The following is a 27,458-nucleotide window of genomic DNA, read 5'->3' as shown; positions in this document are numbered from 1 at the left end:
CATGATTGGAACAAGTAATAAAAGAGACTAAAAACGCAACTTTTCGGCTGTGGAGCCTTCTTCGGGTGTAAGAAAGATAGGGCAGTCAGTAAAGATAATATAGCATGGGAAAACAAAAGCTAGGAGAGAGGAGGAGGCAGGAGCAGGGGAGAGGCAGAGTGGCCAATCAAGTGGTGTGAGGTCGAGAGAGGTGAGGAGAGGTGTGAAACGAAACCTACAAATGAATAGAGAATTAGAAGAAAACAAGTCTGTCCTTGAGAGAAGGGGGAAGGTGTGAAGCAAGTTTTAGGATAATTTTAGTTTTAATGTCTTTCTGCTATTGGAGTTAAGAACCCCTACTTTGAGAATGCAGACTGAGATATCAGTGTGATCTTGTGATAATCAGAGGTGAAATGAGAAACTATGGGCTTGGAGAAATCTTTAATCTTCACGGCCCTTTCATGTTCTCTGACGCGGTCTCTGAGCCTTCTTCCTGTTTCCCCACTGTAGATGACTGGGCATTTAAGATAAAATAAGATCACTTTATTGGCCATATACAATTTACTTGTATTAGGAATTTGTCTTTTCGCATACCCCAACTTTGTCTCCATGGGATACACAGACAGGGAGAGAAGCTAAGGGTCAGAGAGCAGGTTTTGCAGAGTCGTCATAGCCGAAGTAACTGTGAAAAGGGAAAGAGTTTTTAGTGTTGGGGGTAAAATGAGCTGTACAGAAGATAGCTGTGTAAATCTGTGGGTTTATAATAGACCAAAGTAGAGAGTTGGGGATGGCTAATGGACAGGTTTTTGTCTTAAAACGGAAGAGTAGCGGAGGATATGTTAAATGTATATTTGAGGGACGAGTGGACATTGGTGAAGTGATACAGAAAATGCTCTAGCTGGTCATTAGAGCATGTTGCGGCACCTACACAGTCATCAGTGTATTGACGTAAAGGTCTGGAACAAAGCCAGCGTAGGAAGCGAAGAAGTGTTCTTCTACCCAGCCAACAAAAATATTGGTATAGCTGGGTCCCATTCTGGTGCTCATGGCGACTCCACTAACTTGCTGGTAAAAAAGCAATAATTCATTAACAAGTCAACTCTTGCAGTTCAGATGTAATGTTTTTTCAGATCCAAGTCTCATGATGTCTCACTCCATGTAGTATGTAAATTTGGTAAGCTAAGTACAGTAACTGCATCCCTGTATTTTCCAGATAGTTAAAAACTTCATATGCTCAGAAGTGTCACTACAGTCCAGGGGTTCTAGTGTTAAGCAGCTAAAAAAACAACTTCTGAAAAGAGTCCTTGTGGCAAATTTGAGGGAAGGAGAATCATAGTATATCGGCACTCACCAGGCCTCAGTGTGAACAATATTGTAGAGCACTGTGCAGTTCCAATTTACTACTCCCTTTCTGATAGACATGGTCTGTGAACCATGAAGCATGGCAAAAGCCTGACTGCGTAGGATCAACAGAAAGATTTCTGAAAAAATAGAAAAACATCATCTTTTCAAGAGATAAAACTATAGTTTGATATACTGTTTATGTATATGTTCTCTGATACAGCATGTATGAGCATATATGAGCATATGTTAGTATGCTCAGTTAGTATGCCGAATGAAATTAAAATAAAACTCAACAATTCATGAATACCAAACCAGATCATCAGACTTTTTCAAATTCTGACTTGAGCAGTCCCTGACTTCTCAAAGTAAATATCAAGGGCCTTATTTGACCTAGTGTAAGTGTGACATCCCCAACAACATCAACATGGACTGTACTTCAAGATAATGCACTCAATCAGCGATAAGAACCTGCACATTCCTGGATTCACCCTAGTTGGTGCAATTAACCACCTGCACTATGGCATTCTCACCTTTGCCATAACTTGTGATTTTATGTAGTGGCGACTTTGCCCAACACGTATTAATGTCTCTGGATTTCTCTACTTATCGAGGCCTGTACAGTTAATGTGCACAGTCTGTTGGTTACCTTACATCCCTAACTGTGGCACATTCAGTGGTCTACTCTGGAGCCTTTGTTTTTTTTCTGTTGGAATGGAGCTATGAAATACATTCTTCTGGTGGTGGAGCCCTGGCAAATTGGGCATCCTAAGCAGAATTCAGACTGCAAACAATGTGGTATTCTTCATTCGGCTAGGTGGCAAACACCTGTCAGCCCCACCCAGGAGTTTATCAGCACATACTCCCCTTCTGCATCTCCCTTTACTAGAATTGCGAAGAATAATTTCCTATACTACCAGAATCGTCCACCTGTGAGCTCGCATCCAGAGCTTGTCTAAAGAAAACTTAAAACAGACACAGCTAAACTCAATAAGCCAATTCTGAGCCTATACACCTCTTGCACTAGTGCAGAAAAATACAATGTACACATAACCTACAAAACAGGCACTTACTGTATGTCCTTCCACTTAGTTTTACAGTGCAAGCCCATGGTACAAGTGGGAGATTTAGTGCGTTATAGGGAGAGATCAGATTCAGCTTTTGCTGACAATGTTGTATGTTGTGAAAACACCCTGACCTGGTCAAACACATCCATCAATGTCAGAGCACAACTAATTTGCAGACTCTTCAAGCACCATACAGATGTAGGTTCAGATCATCAATGTGTGGGCTACTGAGCCTACCTGCTCTCTGAATGGATGCATTTACTGGCTCAGTCTGTTGTTTGAAAAGACCTCAGGAGCTTCCTGACTATGGCATCCTGTCTGCTTCCCATTTGAGTCTATTGTGTCACTTTTATGTTAGAACTGATTAACAATGATTGGTAAAAAGAGGTACTTTTTAAATATTTCACTCATCTTTATTCTCAGTATGAAATAAACAAATGTACACAAGCTCTTTGTACTGGACACACTTCACTGCTGCAGTCACTGCTGGTTACTGTCTTAAGATATGAATCCAATATGAAAAGACATGTTTCTACTCATGGTCTATTGAGTTTTCCTATTTGTTTTGTATTTGGAAGCATTGCAGCAGATCTATGAATAGGAATTTAAAGTCTTGTTTAATATGAGATATAGGATGTAAATGTGTTCTGTTATGTGACTTTGTTAGAGTAGTCATGAGAATTGCAGTTTTATTATTGATTTTAACGTCTTTGTCCATTCTTTAATATTCTATGACAGTGACTCTAGCCAAGTGAGAATAAAGCCTGGAGTAATAGAGCAGTGACTCTATTTATGTGATAAACTTTTGATAAGACGTTTAAGCGTCTGCCTTCTTATCTTTCTCGATAGAAGCTTTGACTTGTTTGAGTTTGAGCTGTCAGATTTTAATTTATTAGTGACTGCAACACAAAGTTAACTCTAATTGTGTATTGATTAAGATGTTACATCACATCTTTAAAAGACGTGTCTATGTTTAATACAAAAGGTCCTTTCAACCAATTTTGAATGTTTAACTTGACTTATTTGTGTTTTAAATTTGACTTTTATTTAGATGTGGGAAATATTGTGCATAGATATTTCTAACCACAACATTTATTTTTTTGTTTTATCTTCTGAAAAGGTTAAAGTGACCTGTTGCTCATAGCTGTAAAATTAATTTTGAATGTTCGGGGCTGTTATGATAATTTTTTGGCTTTGAATTTCAGTATCTCAGCAACCATTACAAAAAAGAGTAAATTACCAAAATGCAGTAATACAACTTTATAACTCTACTTTCCCCAGCAGAAATGTAAAATTCCTCTGCAGAAATGTACTCCTAATTTTCCTTACTGAGGAGACTGTAGATTTAGGGACATGTTCCTCTACAATCCAGTACTGAAAGTTTTGATTAATGTGGCTCCTGTAGCCTTTGACCTTAATGTATTCGAGCTCAATTCTGTTATGCTCACTTTGCTAAACCTCCTACATTGCAGTAAGTTAGAACTGAGTGGTCCGAGTTCTCCTCTGCTGTTGTAACACTGTGCAGACCCATTTCACTCTGCTTTTTTTCTGCTTCTATTTGTTTGTTGTCCAGGAGGGTGATGGGTATGAGGACTTGTGATTCACGCTGCCTGTTCAGTGGCTCCAAAGGGGAGGTGTGCTGTGTGGAGCCACTACAGACCAGAGGGGAGCTCAGAGACCACCCAATTGCACAGTCCTCTCTGTTGGCCATGGCCTCACTCACCAAGGTAATGTAGTCCACAATGTAGGCCAAGGGCTCCCCTGATACTTACATGAGGTCTGGAATTGTTCTCAGACCAGGAGTGCCACAAGTGTTGAATTGGTACCTGGCAGTGACATTGACATTGTCATTGTTGGTATGATGGTACTACTATTTATTTGCTTAGCATGCATCCTTATCCTGGTGTTTTACCTGTTAGTAATGTTCGGAATGAGAGAGAAATTCTCATTGAAGTGACTAATCTGTAGGTTTGAGGGATCTCATGTAAATCAGCATGTATTTTGCTTGAAATTTTCATGTTTATTAAGTTTTTATGAAGCATATAATAATCCTGACACTTATAGGGCTTTTCTGGACACTCCTCTCAAAGCACTTTACAGATAATGGGGACTCCCCTCCACCACCACCAATGTGTAGCACCCTCTGGGGATGATGCGATGGCAACCAAAGTGTGCCAGTATGCTCATTACACATCAGCTGTGAGTGGGGAGGAGAACAGAGTGATGAAGCCAATTCATAGATTGGGGTTAATAGGGGCCATGGTTGGTCAGGATACCGGGGTAACACCCCTGTTCTTTTGCGAAACATCCAGGGATTTTTAACGATCATGGAGAGTCAGGACATTGGTTTTACTTCTCTTTTGAAGGACACTGCCTTTTTTACAGTATAGTGTCAGCGTCATTATAGGGGGGCATTAGACCCAACACAGACTGCTTTGCTGTGAGAGCCCGTACTGGTCCTACCTCTACCAGCAGCAATCTTGGCTTTCCCAGAGATACTAGATAATAGTTTGAGATAGCAGATAATGGGTAATTCAAACTATTTCTGGTTTCTGAGACTCAGTACTGAATTTTTAATCTAGCTGCATTTACAATTTGCTTGTGAAATATATTATTACTGCTATAGTTTTTGTACATTTTTGGCATATCTAATACTATATATAAGGAATACCAAAAATTCTTAATGCCATTTATTTAAACATGGTTTGGGAATTTTAACCAGAATGTGCTAGAAAATGTACTGGTAGCTTTAACAATCTTTTTGAACCTGTAGACTCCCTGAGAGTGCCATTACTGTATATTGTAATTCTCTTTTCAAATGATTTAAAGTTGAAGCACAAAGAAAAACTGTCACAGTGTACTTTTTTTCAGATTTTAGTCATTGGGCTTAAACCATCTCTGAAAGTATGGATGACATTTCCATATGGAAAGGTATGTACAAACTCTTTCTCAACAAACATTTGTGAAAACTTGATATAATGATATAAACCAAATGTTTTGGCTTATCAGTCCTTCAAGTCGTGGCATAATCCCAGTATCTGTTTAATTCTCATTTCAGTCCTTAAGTTTACTGCTAAATGTTATTTGTGTGTATGCTTTTGCTGTCCAAAAGAGTATTATTTTCAACAGATAAGGGATGTATTTAGTGTATAATACTCACAATTATTATACACCCATTCCCTTCATAAAGTGAACATTTGTCAACCAAAAATGAAATTCCCTTTACATATAAGACCTTAAGATCTGTTCTCAAGCTCTAGAAAATAATCCAATATTACTTATTATACCCTAACAGAGCACTGAATCATCAAAGTAAGAACACTATTGCATGATTGCATGACTATCGCAGTAAAGTAGTTAAAAAGATAAAATGATAAGATAAAATGTATAAAACACAGTGCAGATGCACTAATAAACAGTGTTGTGGAATGATATATTGGGAGGTAATGCTATGAGGATAAATGATATGATCAGATATGAGGAATTCATTTTAATTGTAGAAACAAATTATTTGAAACCATGAAAAACAGTTACGAAACAGTTATGAAAATACATGCTTCATTATAAATCAATTTCTTAATGAGGGTTTTCTGAAATCAAGGGATGGGTGTATTTAAAAAAAAACACAGTTAATAATGATAAAGATCACCATGTACTCAGAGAGCAATAAACTAATCTGGCTTCAATGGAATATAGTTAAGACACAATTAGTCCTTCTTGAATTTTAAAGGAAAACATATTTTTAAACGCCAAAAATAATTACATGGTGAAGTTTAGTGAAATCTCCAATACTGACAAAGGCCAATACTGCTGTAACTGAATGTGTTAACTTTTTATTATAATAAAATAATATAATTTTGGTCTTTTATTTTTTAATGTGAAATTATCCTGAAAATCTTACCCGATGCAATGTAGAATTTACATTTGTACACTTTTTGGTGGTAACCAGGAATTTGTTTAAAAAAAATAAACCAATAAGACAAAAATATTTTAGTGGTAAATCTTTTAAGTGAAATTTTAATGACATGTATCTTTTTTATTTTTTAATTAGAAAAAACAGTTTTTACATTCCATTTATGAAGCACCTTATACTTTTGTACCATTTTTCAGGCAATCCTGGTGAGGGGGAGGATTCACTTATGGATCTCAAATTAAGTGACAGAGCAATAGAAATAGCTGCACTCAGTTTGAAAGCTTTATGAGTCTAGCATTTAGAGTTCCATTAAGTAGAATGTCACTTCTATTATTTTTCTAGAAAGGCATCATTTAATAAGTATTAGTTTTGTCAGAGAGGGTTTTGCTATAATAATATAATGTCATTTGTTCTCTGCAGCATAAAAGCTAGGCACTCTTTTTCTCATCAGTGTAGTTAAGCTTTTGAATTCACATTAACTTTTTTTTATTTGGTTACGGTATGCTTTAAAACAAAGACAAGTGAAGGAGGCTCACTCTAAAACTAAAACTGGTAAACTATGGGTAAACAAGGACACAGGAAAAGTTGAAATTTAAATTTTAGCCATGCCAAGTTTGATGTAACTAGACTGAAGAAAAAGTCTTAAATTAGAAATGGTTAAGCTCTTCTCTCAGTTGCAGTTTCTCTTTATGTATTCTTTCATGTAGACGGACCCAGCCAGTGTTCCCCAATTGGCCTGGCAATTTGTTGCCATACAGAAGACCGTAAACCCCATGCTGGCCTTTTGCAGAGGAGATGTTGTCCATTTCCTTTTAGTAAGTTTTTCCCTTTTAACTATTCTTACTGGGTTCTGTGGAATCCATGGATGTGGCTAAAAGGTATGCTATTGGTGATGGATTGATACATTTATTTTGTAGTATTGTCTGTGAAACTAATTGTCATTTTGCTAAGGAATCTTGTTTATGGAATTACAATTGCAGATTGCCGTCTGTATACAGTGGCTAGAACCCTAATATAATTATGGAATATACCAATTCTTACCACATTACCCTAGTTTAATCAAACCATTGGGTTTTTTAGATGCATTGATGTATAAAGTTGAAGAATATAAATAGGAATCATATCATCACTTTGAATAACTGCTTATCCAATTCAGGGTCGTGGTGGTCCATAATCTATCCTGAAAGTTTTAGGCGCAATCCGGGGATACACCTTGGACGGGACACCACATTAAGGTCAATCACATGTCATACACAGGAACACTAAACTAAATGCCAACTCTACAAGCATAGCACCCCAGGAATTCAACCTATGGTCCCAGTGCTGCAGAGGCAGCAATACTAAGCACTGTGCCAACATGATGCCCTAAATAGGAATCAGTATATGAGAAATTATAAGAGCACATCCGGCTTATGCAGCTCAGTTAAAAATCAGGTGGTTAATTCAGTAAATAAACAAGGACAAGAAACTCAGTGAATCTGGTCTTCATACAGGTTACTGGAAATAGATTATGCCATGGTTAAAAGAGACAATAGATAACCTCAGGAAAAGAGTATGTGATGCTTATCTGTTTAGAGAGGGTAACAAAACCATAAACATGTGGGGTCCCACTAGACCACTGTGAGTAACATAGTCTTCACAGTCTACAAATGGAAAATATTCAGGACTACAGTGAGTCTAACTATGACTGTCAAGATTTCCTCAAGAGCAATCCAGAATATCATTCAGGAAGTCATAAAGAATTCCAGGCTAACAAAAGACCTGCAGGCATCAGTTTCTGTGTTGAATTGGAGTGTTCACATCTCAGTCATCGGGGAAGACTGGACGAGAACAGTTTCATGGGAGAACAGCCAAAAAAACCTGTTCTTTCCAAAAAGCTCACAACAAAACTTAAATAATTAAGTGTTCATTAAATAATCCATATATATTTATTATGTTTTATGTTATACTTTTAATCAGGTTATCTTTTATTAAGACTTTCATTATTTTTTTAGGTCTTAAATATTACAAAATACCAACATGTTTTTAAAAACAAATAGTGCTGTGCTGAATGAAACAGTCTTTAATTGTGAAACATGACACGTATAAGTCAAGTACAAGTATTAGTGAAGCAGCCACAGACTGTTGTTTTTATCCTTTTTAGAGCTCATCTGTGTGGTATTGGTATAGTGGTCTTAAAGTCGTTATGAGAGTTAGAGTGTCTACAAAAAAGAACTGACTTCTTTCTTAAACACTCTATACCTAGAATAGGTATGATCAGACAATTGTATTAAACTAAATACCTTTATTTAGTTGAATATAATACTGTCAACCTTTAATCTTTCTGCTCTACTGAGAAAAGCCCATTTTACTATAGCATATAGTAAACATTCAGGTAACTGCCAAAATAAAGGAAACAACAGTCACCACGAGCGTCAGAACAGCTTCAGTGTCCTTTGGCATAGATCCTCCAAGTGTCTGGAGCACTATTGAAGAGATATAACACCACTCTTCCACCAGAAATTCCAACATCTGGTGTTTTGTTGATGGAGGTGGAAAACACTGTCTCAGGTGCTACTCCAGAATCTCCCATTAGTATTCAACTGGTTTGAGATCTGGTGACTGGGACAGCATATAGTTGACATTGTTTTCATGTTCATCAAACCATTCAGTGACCACTCATGCCCTGTAGATGGGGCATTGACATCCTGGAAATTTCCACTCCCATCAAGATAGAAATGTTTTACCAATAGGATTATCGTGTTCATTCAGAGTGCATTTGTATCTATTGTCATTTACCTTGCCCCTCTGAGGGGTTGAGTGGACCTCAACCATGTTAGGAATGTGTCTACTTTCTGACAGTGTTTTTGTAGTTGTACTTAAAGGGTTAAAAACATGTAACTCTGAATTCTAAGTGGCAATTAAAGCAGAGGCTTTCATCCCTGGATCTGCGGTCCTCCTTTATGTGTTGGTTTCATTCAGACTAAGCTCTCAGTTACTTCAGTGAGGCTTGAAATAAACTAATTGTTTGTTTGATTAGACAATTTTCAGGTTGATGATTATGTACATATTTTACTATTACTGTGCAATTTCCAGCAGTTTAAGAATAGAAAAACTATTAATTAAGTAAATTGTAAATTTATTGAAGGTTTTTTTGTTCAATTCTGATTATTAAATATCACAGCAGAGACAATATTTAAACTTTCACATTTTTTTAAGGAGAATAACAATGAGTGTAAGAAAAAGAAATGAAGAATAGAGTTAAGGATGATCCTGGAAAAATTAAATTGATATAATTTGGAATGAAACCTGACAGAGATTTTTCCAGGATCATGGATAGGAAAAAGCCCTCTTTTGCAAACAATTTTATCCCTATAATTTCTACACAGTAATGGTTATGTGACTTGGTCTTTTGATCACAGAATTGTAAGATAATGCATCTCGTAGATTAAATAAACAGTTTTAGTGTTTCCTTTTTCTTTAAGGACATGTGTGATTTTTTTTCATGTTTTCCTCAGGTGAAAAAGGATGACTCTGGTGCTGTCCATGTCATAAAGCAGAAGCAGCTTCACCTCAACTATGACCTGATCAGTTTAAAGGTATGTTAAGATTGCTCCTGTCTAGATCTAGATGGTTTCACTTGTTTTTTGGAATGGGGCTTTTAATTTGTCTTCATCTGTTCTGAAGATTGAATTGAGGGTGCACTTTCATCTTGGCAGAGGGTCACTCCTTTTGTAGGTTCTGACAGCATAGGTCATATGTCATCATGATTTAGCCTAAGAAGAATTGAAAAACCAACTCTTGTTTCAATTAACTGCATTCGTATTGTGTCATGTCCAATAATAAGATGCAGTTGGAATGGAAAGAGATCTGGTTATTTGTTTTTTAATCAACTAGATGGTGAGTATCAGCTTCACTGGCTGTGGATAATGCGTAACACAGGGTTGTAAGCTGAGTCAACATTCACCTGATAATTCTAATTAATCCACGTTGCTGGAAAATCAAAACAGGTAAAATGCAGAAGGAGTGATATGTCAAAAACTAAAAAAGTAATGCATTTTGACCTGTGTGAGATGAGTGCTCAGTGAATCAGATGGCATTTCTGTCTTTCTGTCTTAAAAAAACACATTTCAATAAATAGAAAAATTACCATTGAGAATTTTAGAACAGCATAACCACTTTTTGTCTAAGTTATGGATGGAGTTATAGACATGCTTAGGCCGAATGGAAGTCAGACCTGCATCGAATCTTGTATTTAATGAATGGGTGGTCACTCAGGCTTAAAAGGTACACAGATTGTGCTACATATTTTATAATGCTTTTGCATTTCTTAGAAATGGGCTAATGATTTTAGAACGTCTTTATCTTCCTCCCTACCACAATTGGGAATGCTGTCATGCAGAGGGAGTCATAGGTTAGACAGACAGTTTATTACACCACTAACTATGAGAAATTAAATTTTTAGAATTGACTGAAATTTATCGAGTTTCTTTTCAACTAATTGACCTAACTGGTATTGCTGAGGTTGTTGAGATTCTCTTCTGACTGCCCTCAATCAAGAATCGTGCACTGTTAGATTGTAGCACCATGGTAATCATTGCTTGCTAGGGTTTTTATTGATTGTGTTTACTCAGACTATCATTTTACAAAATGTACATAATGTCTAAGATATTCAGTTTGCTATTATTATACAGAAAGGTAATAGTTTTCTGTAAAGAAAAAAGAAAAGGAACTTAATGTATTATCATTTATGTATTTGTATCACAATAAATTACAGCCAATATTAAAAAGGGCAGACATCTTTCTTCATCTATAAAACACACAAGAACTCCTGTATGTCAGTGCTACAAAGATTGTACAGGAATTGAATTTACAGTATGTACTTAGATCCATGTATTTGTAAATGCATGGTTATGTTAGGGTTAAGACTGGAATGCTGAATATACTAGTTTTTCTTTTCAATACATAGCAGTGGGGATAACAGTGCCCTCCTGGATCTTTATCTGTGTTTTCCTTGATAGTGGATTAACTCTCGGACGCTGGTGCTGATGGACAGCTCAGAGAAGCTACATGTGATTGACAGGGCCAGTCAGGAGGAACTGGAAACTCTGGACCTTGCAGAGGTGCAGCTTGTCTACAACAGTAGCCACTTCAAGTCACTGGCCACTGGGGGCAACGTCAGCCAGGCACTGGTAAGGGAAGACATTCCTGAGGTCTTAGACCCAGTCCTTTGGATTTATGTTCAATAAACACCCTTTTTTAGAGTCTTTTACAGTTTTCATTGGAAGTACAGCACCTGGAAAATGCTTTTAGGCCTTGAGGGGAAAAAATGTACAATTAAAAAGCCACAAAAGTCTGAAAACACATTTGAAACACTAAAAATACACATAAACTGCTTAGATTTGCCACACGTTATGGTAAATAATAAAAGTATAAGTGAGTTCTAAAATACATTTATTGTGAAATATTGTTAAATTATACAGTGAAAATATACACTGAACAGTAATTGTGATTACATCACAGTTTGACATTGTTTGACATTGTTTAAATAAGAAAGTGTTTGTAACATGATGCAATTCTTTATGTATTTACGACAAAAAAAGCACAGTACAATGAAATGAGAAATATGGAAGAAACTTCAGTAAAAAAATACATGTAAAAGGCATGAATATAAATGTAGGCAGAAACGTAGACATGTGGTTTAAAATGGGTGTTTTATATGCTTTAACACATTTTATATGTGGTAGTTAGGACACACAAGCTTGTACTGTAGATTTATGATAAAGAAGACACAGGAACAATATTCATAGACTGTGTTAATTGCAATTATAAAATAGTCAAAAGTTCCAGAAAGCATAAATATGGTATATATATATATTCTCATATAATAGTTTTTCTTTGCTATGAAAAAGCATAATTCATAATTTAACAAGCATTTGGCAATAATGGACACTCCTTCCTCCCTATTAGTTCTTTGAACTGAGGTTTAGCTGTATTCTTCTTATAATCATTCTATTGTGGTAGCTGATTTTGTACCTTGTTTATTGGTTTAGAACTCTTTATGCAAAGTTAAAAGCATTATTACAAAAGCTCAATTTAAATGTCATCTTTTAAGTGGTGGTTAAAAGATTAATCTTTCATCAACTTTCTGCTGCAATATTTTAAAATTCTTTAGAAGAAGGCAGCAGAATTTCTAATCGCAAGTTCATAAAGAAAGGAACCTTCAGGACTTTCTTTATCAATGGCAACTTTTGCTTGCTAAGGGTTTACCAACCTGGTAAAAAAACATGTTTATATTTTCCCCCACATTGTAGTTCTAAAGATATACTAGGAATTGTGTGTTTTTGGTAAATGGAAGACTGAAGTTTCAAGTTCTGTTTGGGGTACTTTTGTGAACAAGAATCTTGTCTCAGTAAAATACCCAACTCTTTAAAAGTGTACAAGTGTAAGTTGCTTAGGATAAGTAATAATAAAACAGGTAAAAATGAAAAATCAAACCCATTTCCTTTTTAGAGCCTTTGGACCACTTTAAAATTTCATGCCAACCTACTTAATGATTCCCTGCTGTCATCTGTGTTCAGACTTCCATCATTTAGCCCTCTGTGAGCTCTAACTCATCAGGAGGAAAAGTCTTGTTAATGATTTCAGCTTAATTTTATTCCTCATAGAAGGATTTAGCAGTTGGGAAGCAATTTCCAGTCCTTTGAATACCCCCAAAGCTCCTTGTTGAGTTACTTCATCAGTGAAAATGATTTCAGTTTATCTCCATGCCAAAGCTCTGACAGTAGACCAAAAATGATATAAACATAATCTGATCAAACATCAATACTGTCACTTAAAACACAGAAAAATGATACGGCTTCTTTTTGCTATGACCTATTCTAATGTGCTTTGAGAAAATGGTAATGAACAAATTAAGGAAAATACTGGTTTTACTAGAAATCTTTGCTTCTTACTAGTATGGGATTTGAGAAAAATAGTAGGCAGATCTACACTGATGAGAAATCAGGTTATCCCTTATCTAAAGGATGTTTTGTTTCTCTTCTAAATTATTTATGTTATAGCTGTTGATGACACAAAGTGAGAAGTTACTTAAGTTAACTTAATGCGAAACATCCAGTCATGGATTATTTGCCATTTATGTGTTGGAATTTCATCAGGTCACTTCTGTACTTAAGATCATGGTTTCTGGAACACTTTACATGATTCGGGGCACTTTCTCTTGAGAGAAAGTGAAGAGGGTTCATAATGAAGCTGATAATGAGACTGTGTGATGACTGTAGATAGTATTATTGTCATTCAGTACACTACAGAAGGTCAATATAAAGGACAGGAGTGTCACAGCACCCTCAGTAGACAGGTTGTGTAGATGGAAAGTTATGAGTGAAAAGCTGACCTCTCAGATACCCAATTTAAAGAGACATTGAGCTTGATTGACTATTACTTAGTGTCTTCACGTTGGTATCTGCTCCTGAAATTGGATGAGAATGAAACTCTGTCTTTCTCTCTCTGTCTTGCTGTGGCCATTTTTCCAGCTTGAAACGCATTATTGCAAACCCGTCTCAGTCAGTGACTAAAATGTGTCTAGAAATTGCAAAGTTACCGAAGCTGAGCAGTGTTGTTTCAACTGTAAACCTTAGACAGCCTCATAATTGAGCTTTTGAGCCCTTAAGAGAGACGTTATACATTTTAGGCAGATTTCATGCGATTTTAGAGGTGAATAAAAGGCAAACCATAGCGTAACATTTTGGTGTGTTTCTAAGCAGGGCTATTATGAGCAGTGGACTCTTAAGGATATATTTATTGATCATAAAAGCCAGTATTGTTTGTCTTTTTATTATTTCATTTTTTAGTTTCTTATCATTGTAGACATTTATTTACACGTGCATGCGTATTCATGAAAATGTCCCTGGAATTTGGTGTCAGGCTCCTAGTATTGATGTACATGTAAAAGTCTGTTTGTTGTTAAACTTGATATGTTCATATAGCTTGTTTTAATTGTGTATTTACATTCCTGGATTTAGAATTTGTTTAATTATTATTAATGGATGTAAACACTTCACATTTCAAGCCACTTTAAATAACAGTTACATCTAAGATCTAATGTTAAATCTGAGATACTCATTTATACACAGGTCCATTTCTGATTATATGTTTGAGCCAACTGAACTGATAGTTGCTACTGGGATTAATTTTTCCCGTGCACATTTAATTTGTCTGAATATGAATTTTAGGTCCTAATAAAAGTATTCTCTGTTCTCTTTCACAGGCATTAGTTGGAGAGAAAGCATGCTACCAGTCTGTCTGTAGCTACGGAGGTCAAATAGTGTATCTGGGAACAAAGGTAAATAAATTTAGCACTTTTACCACTTACATTTCTCCAAAGATGAACAGTGTTTGCCAAGACCCTGGTAAATCTGTCTTTGATTTTAGATTAATAGCCCTTCACTGAAGATGAAATGGGTCCAAAACTGGTGTAATGACAGAAGGGAATTATAGATGCACAATACTGCCCTGTTCATACATTTTCACCTTGGCGTTTGTTTCTGTGACACATTCCTGCCTCTTATTCTTTCCCCTTTATTATGGAGAATTCTAATTGGTCACATGATGGGTGGCATAATATGTATTTACACTCTATTCTATTAGCATTCTCCTAAGACTTTGATACCAAAATGGTATGCTTGAATTTGTATGAAACGGCAGATGGTGTTTTCACCTTAAGAAGAGCTGGAGTAATATCTGTGGCTTTGTGAGGAAGCCACTTTCTTGGCTTGAATCCCTAACCCAAGAGTGAGGCCTTGAGGCCTCGAGCCAAGATGACTGTCTGGTAAATCAAAATTGCTGCAGAATGAGAGACGGCTGTGCAGATTGTGTCAAGAACAGAGTTTCCCAATCCTGGTCATGGAGGCCCACATACCTGCTGGATTTCTTTCCTGCTGAGGTTAACTGCTTAATTGAAACTTTAGTCAAATTATTAAATTGCATTTACTTTTTATTCTGCTTAAACCTTTCGGATTTTAATTTACTTATGTAATACAGTAGTTAAATTGCAGCTGCCAACATACATCTGATTTATCTGGAGGCTTAAAAGACCGTTTGGGGAGAAAGGGATTCTGTCTGTGTCTAGGCTCTGGGAAGGTGAGAGAGTGAGGGCCTTACAGCTACGAGTTCTTGCTAGAAACAGATTGGGCTGGTTAACAGGCCTGTGGAACACAACAGGCTGGAGTGGTTTTAAGAAGATACAGTGAATACTGTTCTGAGGTGCATCACAGGCCATGAACAGGCAGGTTGCAAGGTTAAGGTATTTTCTGACACAATGGTATAGTGCACTGCTGAGGAACAGGAATAGTTGCTGGACCAGTGCTGACTGTTAGCATCTGGCAAAGTGGGGCATTGCCTGGCAAGGCAATGATATCTTCTCATCACAGAAATGAGAGGAGGAGTATAGACATTACCGAGTGAATCACAAGTACCCTCTGTCCTAAGAGCTGCAGACAGAATAATTGGTGGTCTCAAAAGGGGAAAAATAGAGTGAGCTGCAGAGTAAATTGGGTGAGTCAGAATTAATATTCCATGAGAAGAAGGCTCGAAATAATGTGATGAATAAAAGGAAAGTTGTGTGTGTGAGAGTTGATACCATGTAAGATATGAAGGTGGAAGGATCCCCTAAGGGGTACAAAACTGAGTGGCTCAAAAATAGTAGACCAAATTGTGACGTGATACATTAGTGGAAAGTAGTTTGAGCGAGGCTTGTAAGGGGGTAAGAGCTGTCACATTTGCAGAGCATTTGCAGAGAATGTGCTCCCATTACATTCTTCACACTAAGACACTGTTATTTATGTATGGCAACAACACCAGTTGTCATAAACAAGTATAGTAAACATCTTCACAAATCAGTTCAAGTGTGAAGAATATTTGTATAAAAGTAATAAGTGTAGTTTATTTTTGTGCTAGGAAAAGTTAAAATATTTTAGTGATCTGTGATTTCGTTTTGAATTTGTATACTTGTTGGCATAGTGTGCACCCTGATTATTTTCACCGCTGACACTGGCGTATATGATGAATGCAGTATCATTACCAAGTAATCTGGGTTATCTGGAACATGTTCTTTACTTTGCAAAATATTTTTGGTTGCAACATACACATTACAATTCTACAGGAATGTGACCTTTTTTATTGCTTGGAATAAATCAGTATCGGTTCACAAGAGACGCTTAATTGAAGCTAACAAATATGAACAACTGTTCACTCAGCACTAAGCTAGGGGGAATCATACTTAAGATGGCTGAGGTAACAGAACATGAAAGGTATACATTTTAATCAGGTGGTTTCTTTGTAAAAAAATGAAATCTGTGCAAGTTGATTAGAAATGTTTCTAGTTTTTGATATGGCACATTTATGGTTCTAGCTTGTATCAGTCATAGAATAGCTCATAAAGGCATATATTACATGGTGTCAAACAGCGTGCTACAAATCCCAGAGGAAGTGATTTTCCCATTTCAAGAGGCTTTCTCCATATTTATAATTTTATTGCTTGTATAGAGTTTGGCCACAGCTTTCTACTTCACTGGATCCATCTCTGAAAGCTATAACAATAATGAAAAAAATGCCTCAATTTAAACTGTTTTGAAATGTGTTTTCTGAAATTAAACTACATTCCTGTGTAGTTTCTTGGCAATTGACAATAAGGTGGTGCCTTAAGGAGGTCAGAATTTTAAGAGCATCCTTTTTATGGTTACTGATAAATGCAAAGAGAAAATCCAACTAAAAGTCTACTAAAATGATGTACTACAGTGTGTTAGTTTCTATTTTGAAAACAAAAAACACTAAACACAGAGATGCTTCATGCCAATATTCAATCAATTCAGTCAATCCACATTTCAGTTCCAAAGGGAAGAAGGAGCTGCCCTATTAAACGCAGTAGGGGTGTATTGAGTGACTTTTATAATTAATGCTTATCAGTGCTTTAATGAGCAACAACTGTCAGTCTTAAAGCTATTTTCAAACAGTTTCATTACGTGCTCTGTAGAGTTCTGCACACGCTTTGACATTTTTGCTTGTCATGCGAAACAGCAAATCATGGATTAAAAAATGTGCAATTAATTTTGAACTCAAAAGGAAGTGACTCTTAAACTAATACAGAGTTAATTGATTGCTTCATCTTGCCGTAAAAATATCTCCCTTTTTTTTCCAAAAAAAAGAAAGGTTCATTTTTTATTAAGGCAACATAGTTGAATTTCAGGCTATCACATTCCATACCACTTGGGGAGATGTCTTAATTGTAAAGAACAAAACATATTTTGGTGCAACTTTTCTGTTTTGAAAGCAATAATGTTGTAATGGTAAGCTAATATTCTTTTTTTTCTCCACAGTCAGTTCATATTTTGTCTCTGAGAAGCTGGAGAGAGGTAAGATAACCTTACGTGACAGGATTACAGTCTTTGTTGCAGTAAAGTATGCTGTACTTTATCGGGCTGTTGTTATTTGCTACCTTTAACACAGTTGATTTCTCCTTCAAAATTTGCAGTGCTTTAACTTTTTCATAACTTTGTATAAACTATATATACTGTACGTATAGAAGTTTATACAGTAGAAATATATTTTTGGAGGCTTTGCCTACTTTTTTTTTTGTTAGAGGACTTCTTGCCTGCAGGGAATGGAAATATAATTGAATAGGAGTTTTTAGTGTTTTTTTTCAATATGCATATGATGTAATAGTCATGTACTTCCCAGGAATTATATACATATATCACGTAGTAAAGCTATGTATCTAACATTTGTTTTAATTACAAAGTGTTCCCTTCTAAAATAATTTCTTTATACACTCACTTTGTGCTTTTGTGGAGCAGTTATTGGCAGAGAAAGATACCATATAAAGTAATAGAAAATACTATATAAGTAATAGACAAAAATGGAAACACCAAGGTAAAGTCACTTAATCAGGTGTTGGTCCATTATGTGCATCCAGTGTGGCCTGTACGTGCTGTGGCATACAGTCTACCAGTGTCTGCAATTCTGCAGAAACGATATGGAGCCATTCTTCCTTGAGAAAGTCAATTGACTTGTGCCTGGTTGATAGAAGTGGAAAACGCTATCTCAGGCATCATTCCAGAATATCCTGTAAATGCTCAGTTTGGTTCAGATCAGGTGACTGAGAAGTCTATGGCATATGGATAACATCAGTAACATGCTCATCAAGCCTTTCGGTGTCCACATGTGATCTTTAGTGGGGGCTTTAGTGTCATCCTGCAAGACACCTTTCCAGGAAAGTGATCACTGTGTTATTAAGTAACAATTAGCATAGGCCTTGATTTCTAAATGAATGCTTGCACCATCAATGTAACAGAGCCATCATAACCCTTCAGTGTTAGAAGTAACACTGGTGAAGCATGATTCATCTGACCACATCACATTTTCCCACTGCTCTGTAGTCCACTGCCCATGTTCTTTGGATGGAAAAACATGTATTGCCAAGTGAGCAGTTTGTATACTACTTTTTAGAGTTTTCAGTAGATGATATGTCTTTGATCTGGAATTTATCTGCATTTGCATGCCTGGTTTGCCTTCCACTTTAAATAAATGTGTGATTAACACAGTCCCGAAGTTTGTGCTTCTGTCATGAAGCTGACTTCACTTTAGACACTGTTGCTCTTGTAAGTTAATGCCGAATTCCTAATTCAATTTATCATGCATATAAAGATAATATATAAGCCTTTGAACAGTCACCCCTTTTCAAAGTCACCGAGGGCTCCTAGCCATGGAAACCATCATTATAGGCAACCAGGACAGTCCAGCACATTTATATGTGATCCTAAGCATGCATGTTTCCATTTTCTGTCTCCTACCTGTAAATTATCAATATATAATACATTACAGATAATGTTCTTAGAAAGAAATTACTTTCTTTTTTTTAGTCATAACATTAATTATTATCCACCTGGTTACCTTTATGTTTGAAATTAATGTGAGTCAAATTAAAAACTTATAAAAACTTGCCAAGTTTTTACAGCTGCGTGTATAAAGGTCCTCCTATATATGTCCATGCCTAGGTGATACATGATACAGGCTTATATATTGTCTTTATATGCATGATAAATTAAAAAACATCGTCATATGTTCTTAACTGAAAAAAGTGCAGATTTAGATCTTGGTGCACAATGTTACCTTGTGTTGAAGATTTCAATTTATTCTAGATGGGTGGATAGGTTACCTGGTTTGAGCTACATGATGGATTTGTCACAAAACATTCGAATAACATTTTCTGTAAATGCACTTACCATGCTGGAATGACAATTGGTATTGCTTTATTGCAGCGAGTGGATTACTTGCTGAAGCAAGAGAAGTTTGTGGAGGTGTTGGCGCTGGCGTGGTCATTCCACGAAGGCACTGCTAAGGCCGTGGTGGGTAAGTACCCTGCAGTGAGCTTTCTTAGTCCTATTAGTAAGTTCTCTGGTAATAAATAACTTTTAAATTCCTTGCTTAACAAGTAAATTAGCCTTATTAATATTACAAATGAGAGGGAATGTCTGCAAATGAGAGGGAACTGTTAATTCCATTTGGCTTATTTAGTAGTTTAATAGCCAAGTGAATATACATTTTTTACCAGCTGTTTCATAAATGTGCCTCGCGTTTGAGCCTTCCCAACCAGGTTACTTATGAAAGTAAATTAAGGAGGTGTTTTTTCTGTCCTAAAGGAAACCTTAAGTTTTATATTGTGACCAAGTACCCATGTTTCACTTATGCCTGTGAAATTGTTCCCCTGGGTTGAACCTGTCTACTCCTTAGGATTTTGTATGCAAGGATCAGAATCTCCTTTGTTAGAGACCAAAGACATTTACAGTATCTCCTTCAACTTGTCTGTATAAGACGGTCTCCTGAGACCAGAAATCATTTTTGTTGCCCTTCTTTGAACTCTTTCTAAGGCTATTACAGTACAGATGCAGCCATTCAAAGTGCGCGGTACAGACACGTTGAAGTAAAACAAAAGGCATTTTCAGAGAGCAATCACGCTGTGTTTATGTAGAAAAAGCGATTAGGTTTATGAGCAATCTAATTACCTATTCGCTTAAAACGCTATATAAAATAAAGTTTATTTAGAGATGAATGATCAGTGTCGCAGTTAGTCTAAACTTTATCAGCTTACTTAAAATAAATTTTTTGAATCCCCGGCGGAACACACTCCATAGGAATCAGCGCTTTTATACAGTATATCGCCTTTAAACACATATATTTAAACACGCGTTTACGATTTAAATAAAAATGCGATTCAAATCAATATAAATGTTTATTTTGTAACGCATAAGTGACTATAAATTGTTATTAAAATTACTTAAATTCGATCATGTTGTGATATTTAGAAATATAAATTTGTTTGGTGCGAGTGAGGTTTTATTTAATCTCTGACCAAGGGAAACGTTTCATTTTTTTCAAAGAAATGTTTGTTAAAAAATAAAGTCATAGTTCCATGGGATTCAATCACAGACCATGTGACATGGGAGTCAGGTAACTAACACACAGCGCCACCGGATTTAATAACGCAATAAAAACGCTATAAAATAATGTGAATAGGCACAGAAAAAGTTTACAGCACAGTACAATAATAAATGCTGACCATGACTTTAGAAGCATAAATTACCTTACACTCAATTTAAACACAAGCTGTCTTTCTGTATGAACCTCTAAGCTGGTTCATATAGAAAATGTAGAAATGCATTAGCCTGATTATGATTAAAAAACACATAATTAAACACGCGTTTGCGATTTAAATCAGAACACGATTTAAATCAATATAAATGTTTATATTGTAACGCATACTGTCCAGCCTCCATTTCTAAAATAAAAATTTACTCTGTTGCACACACATACACAATGGAAGCAGGAACCGCTGTCAGAAGGGAAGAAGGTGACTATTCATTGTTATCAAAAATGACTTAGAATCGATCATGTTGCGATATTTTAAAATATAAAAGTCAATTGATTGTCCATAATATCGCTATTCTATTTTTTCGAAGAAATGTTTGTTAAAAGAAAAGTCCAGCACCAGCTGGATTCGAACACACAACCTGTGCGTTGTTAGTCACGCACGTAGACCAGTAGGCTACAAGACAACTCGCATGAACAGGGAGGCGAAGTGTCTTTTAATACACTCTTTGCTGTGCTCTTGAGGATCCTTGTGATATTTTGAGCTCTAGTTGAATGATAAGTGTCACATTTTAAATCATTTTCGTAGTTAGAAATTATGAAACGCCCTGTTAAAAGCAAGGAAGTTTTTATGCCCGTTGAAGTAAAACAAAATGCCTGACAAAGTATGGCTTGGACAGATTCCAAGTGCTTGTACAAATGTGCTAAAGAAATTTATACTTTGAGTATACAGCTTGTCCAAAGCCATCCATTATTAATACTATTAGTAATATCTTCAGTAAAGGCTTTGATGCATAAATATTTCTGATAAAGGTAGGTTGTGTACCTTTGTCCAACTGAGCAATCTTGCTTTCATAAAATATACCAACATTTTAATGACTGATGATTAACATGCTGTAATACACAGTTCAAAATTAAAGGCTCAAATGCTGTACATGAGAGGTTAAGCTCCCCCTGGCAGTTTTACAAGGTGACGCCGGATAGTTTCCGGCAGAGCGTCAAATGACGCGTGATACCACGACACGCCCACCGGGGTATGCCGCGAAATACCTCACCCATTTTGAATGGCTGCATCTGTATATCTTGGTGGCTGCGGTAAGGTAACAAGAACTGAGCACAGCTTTCTAGATGAGGTCTTATTAGTGCACTGTAGGGATGAAGCATATCTTTTCTGGATTCAATTCCTTACTTTCTACTATATACCCAAGCATTCAGTTTACTTTTTTTGCTTCGACGGCAGCCATAGTGTGCCAGTGCGCTGACCACACATCAGTGGGGAGAAGAACAGAGTGATGAAGCTAATTTATAGACGGGGGTTATTAGTGTCAAATCATGGCCATGTACTTGTAAAGTATAACATTCTGTGTTAGTGTTGGATTCTTCCTTTCTTTGATTAAAGAATACCCTAAAAAAACCTAATAATTCTGTATTTAAAATTACTGTGTGTAATATTGAAACACGATGATTCAATTCTTTTGATTACATTTAGATATTAGGGACAGATTACATTTTATTGACACAAATGCACAGAAAAAAAATAAATATCCAAAATATCCATCCCAATCCACGATATTTACTTATTTAACATAATTTGATATATAAAATACAAACAAAAATACAAATTCTTATATAGTATTTATATTATGTACTATATTTTATGTGTATATTTGCTTTTAGATACTATTTTTTAAAAGCAAAAATGTATATTTTTCATACTTTTCATTTCAAAAAGTTATATTTGTTTTTTGTTGCCCTTTTTTATTATTTTCTTTATGTTGCCACTTTGTGGTGTAATGGAAAATGTAACGACCAATAAAGTGACCCCTAGGCCAGCTAAAGAGATGAATATTAATAAAAAATACATTCTTCTCAGTTTAATATCTGACATTTCCCCAACACGATGGTGATGCAACAGTTTGAAAAGCTTCTGTAAGCTGGTCAGCAACTAAGTGATTGCACTGCATCTAGTTTGGTTTTCTGTAGTAGCTAGTGTCAGCTCTGTGAAGTTGCCCTCCTTCAAACAGCACAAATGATGAAAACCACTGCATTCATGAGTGCTCTCATGAATGGTTACAGATTAATATATAAATTATGTTAAAAAGAGCTTGTGAAATCTTAACAATAGTAAGTGATTAAACCTCCAAGGGAGAGGTCTCATGTGTGCTAACTGATCTGCCACATTGGTTCCCAGACCGGGTGTCTGTCTTTGCTGTGTAGGAAATTTCACACTTTGTCAATAGAAGGATTGTGAGGCTCTCTGAGATTTTTGCTGAAGCTTCCTTATCACCAAACCTGTCCTGTCTTTTCCTCCTACTTTGTGATCTTTAGTTAACTTCCTCGTAGATATATGAAAACAGGTTCCTAATATGCCTTGCTTAGAACATTTTTTCACACCTGTGACAAGTACGGTGAGCCTCTGAAGAGCTCTGTCTGAGTGATTGAGTCATTAATTGATTCAGGAAACTGGAGATGTGATGAGCTAAGGAAGTCACATGTGACAAGCTGTCAGTGCCTTCTGTAATTATCACACCAAGGTGATTCTCACAAAAAAATGCTTACAGAGTGCTGGATAAGATGGACTGGTGGGGCAATTTATGTTTACTAAAGGTGATCAAATAAAAAGGAATAATATGAAACTGGATATTTACCAAAGGCAAAACCAGAGCAGGTACTATCACAATGTGACATCCCCCTATTATTGAAGTTATTAAAGAAAGCAGAAGAAGAGGTCATTCTTGTGCATTGTCCTGTCTAGTGAAAGGTAATCATTTTTTACCTTTTGTTCAAAGTTGGAAAGCTGGTTGGCAACAGTTATTATGAAAATGTATTCATATATATCACATATACATATACAATATATCATGTATCACAAAAAAGAATTTTATCATCATATTTCAATCATTCTTTCTCACAGGAATGTATTAATGATGACTTGCTAACAAACTGTTCAAGCTGTCCAGCCCAAAGCAACATTACCATTTTGTTCTGTTCTTTAACCTTAAATTTAAATAATCTCTAAATTTTTAACTGAATAGATCAGTATTTTTGCTTAAAAATACTGCCTTTTTGCAAATCAGAAATAAAATCTGAAATGTGATCTCCTGAGTGGTTCAATCTGTAATGGTGATTGCTTTAAGTGGAGGCTTAGATCCTTTGTCCAAATGTGTCGTGTCACTAGCTGTTTGTGACCAGGATTCCTCAAGTAGAACTGTATAATTTGGAGAGTGCTTCTAAGTAATGTTGCTTTTAGGCAGCCAGGGCTCTCCTGATGCAACAGCAATTATTGTGACTTGCTCATCACTTTCAGGCTTGCATAGTTGTTGCTTATTCAAATGTCTCTGGCATTAGCCAGTGCTATAAGTGTAGTGTGTATTGCTGTAAATCAATTTGGAGGTTCTATCATGTGAAAAGATTTGTGACTCAACTCGCCAGTGGAGTGTGTCTTCTTGTTCTCATTCTCCCACCTCCCCATAGTCATTGATTTTAACCAAGATGTTAGGAAGCAATTGATTATTAGTGGGTGGGGAAAAATGTTTGTTGTCTTCTGATTTTTAAACCACATTATAGTATATTCGGTTGTCATTGAATAATTAATTATTTTTACCTAAAAAATATTTTCTTTAGCAAACAGTGGCTCATGGTTTCTGTAACATTAAGAGAAGTAGAGAGCACATGACTACCCCCTTTGAATGGGGTGGCAGGCAGTTGCACAGATCACAGGGAGCAAAGCTGCTCCCTATTTATACTGATCCAGCCATTCAGAATACACAGAGGATAATGCAGTACGTTGTGGTGCGCACGCTGTGTGTTACTGCATGTTTTTAAAAATATTCAGTTGAACTTGAACTTTATGTAGCCGGTACATGTACTGGTACAATGGAATTCTTACTTACAGAAAGTCTCTCGATTGTTAAAAAAAAAGTGTAAAAACACAAAGTGCAGACAGTCCAACAAGACAATACACAAATAGTAGACAATGTACAAGTAAACAGTTTGAATGTAAACAATGACTGCAATAAATACAATTACAATGAGGTGGATGGTGTGGGTGTGGTCCGAGGGGCATGGCCAAATGTGTTTGCCAATCGCACTGCTTGTGGGTCAAAGCTATTGAAGAATCTGGTGGTAAGTATCCATTTGCTCTTGTATCTCTTGCCTGAGGGCAGTTTGGTGAAGAGCTCATGCCCGGGGTGGTGTCTGTCTTCTGTGATGGCCAGAATTCTACCATGGTAGAGGTCCTCATAGAGCTGTTTAGTCTCTGTGAGACCACAGCTGATGATCTTCTGGGCCACATTCACCATTCTCTGCAGTGCCTTTCTCTCTTGAGATCCCGTGATCCCGTTGGTGAGAATGCTCCTGATCGTGCAGGGATAGAAATTCACAAACACAGATAGTGGCATCCCCCACCAACCTAAAGCTTGTGACTCTTTCCACTTCTATTCCATCAATACTGAGTGGGCTGTGGGTGTGCGGCCTGTGTCTCCAAAGGTCTACTGTTCTTTTGTTTAACGCACGTTCAAGTCCAGGTTATTGCTATGACACCACCTCAGCAGCTGTACGACTTCATCTTTGTGAGCGGGAGAGAACGTGGAGTAGTAAAGGTGGCTGTTCAGTAATAAACTGCAAAATATCCCATCTGTACCAGCAGAGTGTTTCCACAATCTGTAAAAAAAATTCACACTTACTGTAGTGGCTTTAAAACCATATGGTTGTATATACGGTATATTTTTATAGTATACAGTCACACTGCGGTTCATTGACATGTATGCTACTGTGTCAGTATATCTGTGGATCTGACTTCATTGGATTTGCGTGTGTGGAGCTTTTGATTTAATTGAGCCGAAAGTCACCTTGCTCTTACAAGCGGCTCTGTTAGCAGAGTTTGTATTAACACACTGCTCCCCTTTGAATCAATTTTTATGATCTTTGTCTTTCCGGGGGGGTGGGGGTTGGGAAGAGTGATGGAGAGTGAAATAAAAGCCCACACCCAGTTTCTCTTCCCCCTACTACAGTGTGATAATGTGCTAGCTGTGCCAGCACAGAACATTGTTGAGGAGTCGTACCACAGCTCACACAAATCCAGAGAGGTCTGTTAGTATTGAAGTCACCATTCAACAGGAGGGTTTTGCTTGGCTTAAAAAGTAGGCATTCACTAGATTAATTAATGTATACATAAGCATTACACTCATAAGAGCTGGAAAACTTAATTTGTTCACTTTCTCGCTTTATTTTCAGGATTATATGGGGATCCAAGCAAGAAGAAAGGGGTGGTAGCCGACAAGGTTAGTTTAATTGAAAAAAAAACGTGTTGTGTCAAATGCATTTCAATTAGGACTATTAGAGGAAGACTGACAGTTTTAATTTTAATGTCTTAATTTCCTCTAGATGGTCGAGATCCTTCTTCTGTATGCAGATCGTTCCCTGAAGAAGTGCCCAGAGCAGGGGAAGATTCAAGTAATGGAGCAGCATTTTCAGGTATCCACATTTATCTTTGTCATGCAGGTGAACAAAATTCTTCAGGTCAAACTGTCAATAATCTGATATACTAATGTACTCCTTTAGTTAGTGATGCAGATTTCTCTAATTTATATTTTTTTTGTACCAGGAAATATTTAATCAAATGCCATAAGTTATTTTGAGGTTACAGAGATGGAGACAGTGGCTTGGTGAATACCATATAATTGAATCAGTGACAAGCCAGTGGATTTTAGCTTATGACTTGAATTTTTAGATATTTAAGTCTTTAGCAGATTAAATGGAGAGTGACTTGCGCATATGTCATAACATTATCTGCTCAAGCAAATTCTAGTCTTTTCTCTATATAGTTTTGTTCACAGCATAAACAGGAGAAACTGTGTTTAACGTTAGCACTACTTTTAATCAGTCTAGTTCAAACAGTAATTAAACCATTAAAAAATGATAGACTAGAGAGTATGCTATTTTTTAATTAAATCAAAAAGAACAAAATATCAGCCTGTTTTCTGAGGTTCTTTAATAAATAGAACTCGGTGTGCATTTTATAAAAATTCAAATCCTTCAAAAGATTGTGTAACAATCTTTACACAATAAGAAACCTATTCTGATAAAAAATACATTTTTAACCTTGTAACCTGTCCAAGTAATTTAGGTGTAAAAAATGTTGACACATAACAGAAAACCCAGGCCCACAATGATATAAAGGCTCAAGTACCAACTCTCCTGTCTGAACTTGGCAGGCAGAGTTTTCAGCTGTCCATCGGGGTTAAGCTATGGGGAGGTGCTTCAAAAGCAAGAGCACATACCCTTGCGCAGAGGTAGATTGCTGTCAGACAGATTCTCTTTCAGAGAAGATGTAGAAGTGGACTTGTCACTGAATCAGAGAGGCTGGCAAAATGGTTAATTGTCATGCTTGTCACTTTCGAGTTCCCATGTCTTAAAAGCCATGTCGGTGTTAATGTCCCCACATGAGTTGCTTGAATAATCCACCAGTGGAAATCTCCCAGATGTTTGGATATCATTTCACAAAAGAAAAATAAAACTATCGCCCTACTCCTCAC

At 36.5% G+C, this 27,458-nt stretch overlaps 1 protein-coding gene across 1 annotated transcript in view; it reads left to right on the top strand.

Moving 5' to 3' along the window:
- The window catches only part of vps8 (VPS8 subunit of CORVET complex), a 372,860-nt gene that overhangs the window by 25,447 nt on the left and 319,955 nt on the right, over positions 1 to 27,458 (top strand). The window contains exons 10-19 of the mRNA XM_069196707.1: positions 3,961 to 4,114; positions 5,259 to 5,318; positions 7,008 to 7,115; positions 9,798 to 9,878; positions 11,301 to 11,471; positions 14,549 to 14,623; positions 17,655 to 17,690; positions 19,596 to 19,686; positions 26,158 to 26,204; positions 26,308 to 26,397. Coding sequence (XP_069052808.1) covers positions 3,961 to 4,114; positions 5,259 to 5,318; positions 7,008 to 7,115; positions 9,798 to 9,878; positions 11,301 to 11,471; positions 14,549 to 14,623; positions 17,655 to 17,690; positions 19,596 to 19,686; positions 26,158 to 26,204; positions 26,308 to 26,397 — 913 coding nt within the window. The remainder of the gene's footprint in view (positions 1 to 3,960; positions 4,115 to 5,258; positions 5,319 to 7,007; positions 7,116 to 9,797; positions 9,879 to 11,300; positions 11,472 to 14,548; positions 14,624 to 17,654; positions 17,691 to 19,595; positions 19,687 to 26,157; positions 26,205 to 26,307; positions 26,398 to 27,458) is intronic.

Source organism: Lepisosteus oculatus, chromosome 12 (assembly GCF_040954835.1).
Source record: "Lepisosteus oculatus isolate fLepOcu1 chromosome 12, fLepOcu1.hap2, whole genome shotgun sequence".
Taxonomy (NCBI): domain Eukaryota; kingdom Metazoa; phylum Chordata; class Actinopteri; order Semionotiformes; family Lepisosteidae; genus Lepisosteus; species Lepisosteus oculatus.
This window is presented reverse-complemented; position numbering and strand designations above follow the sequence as displayed.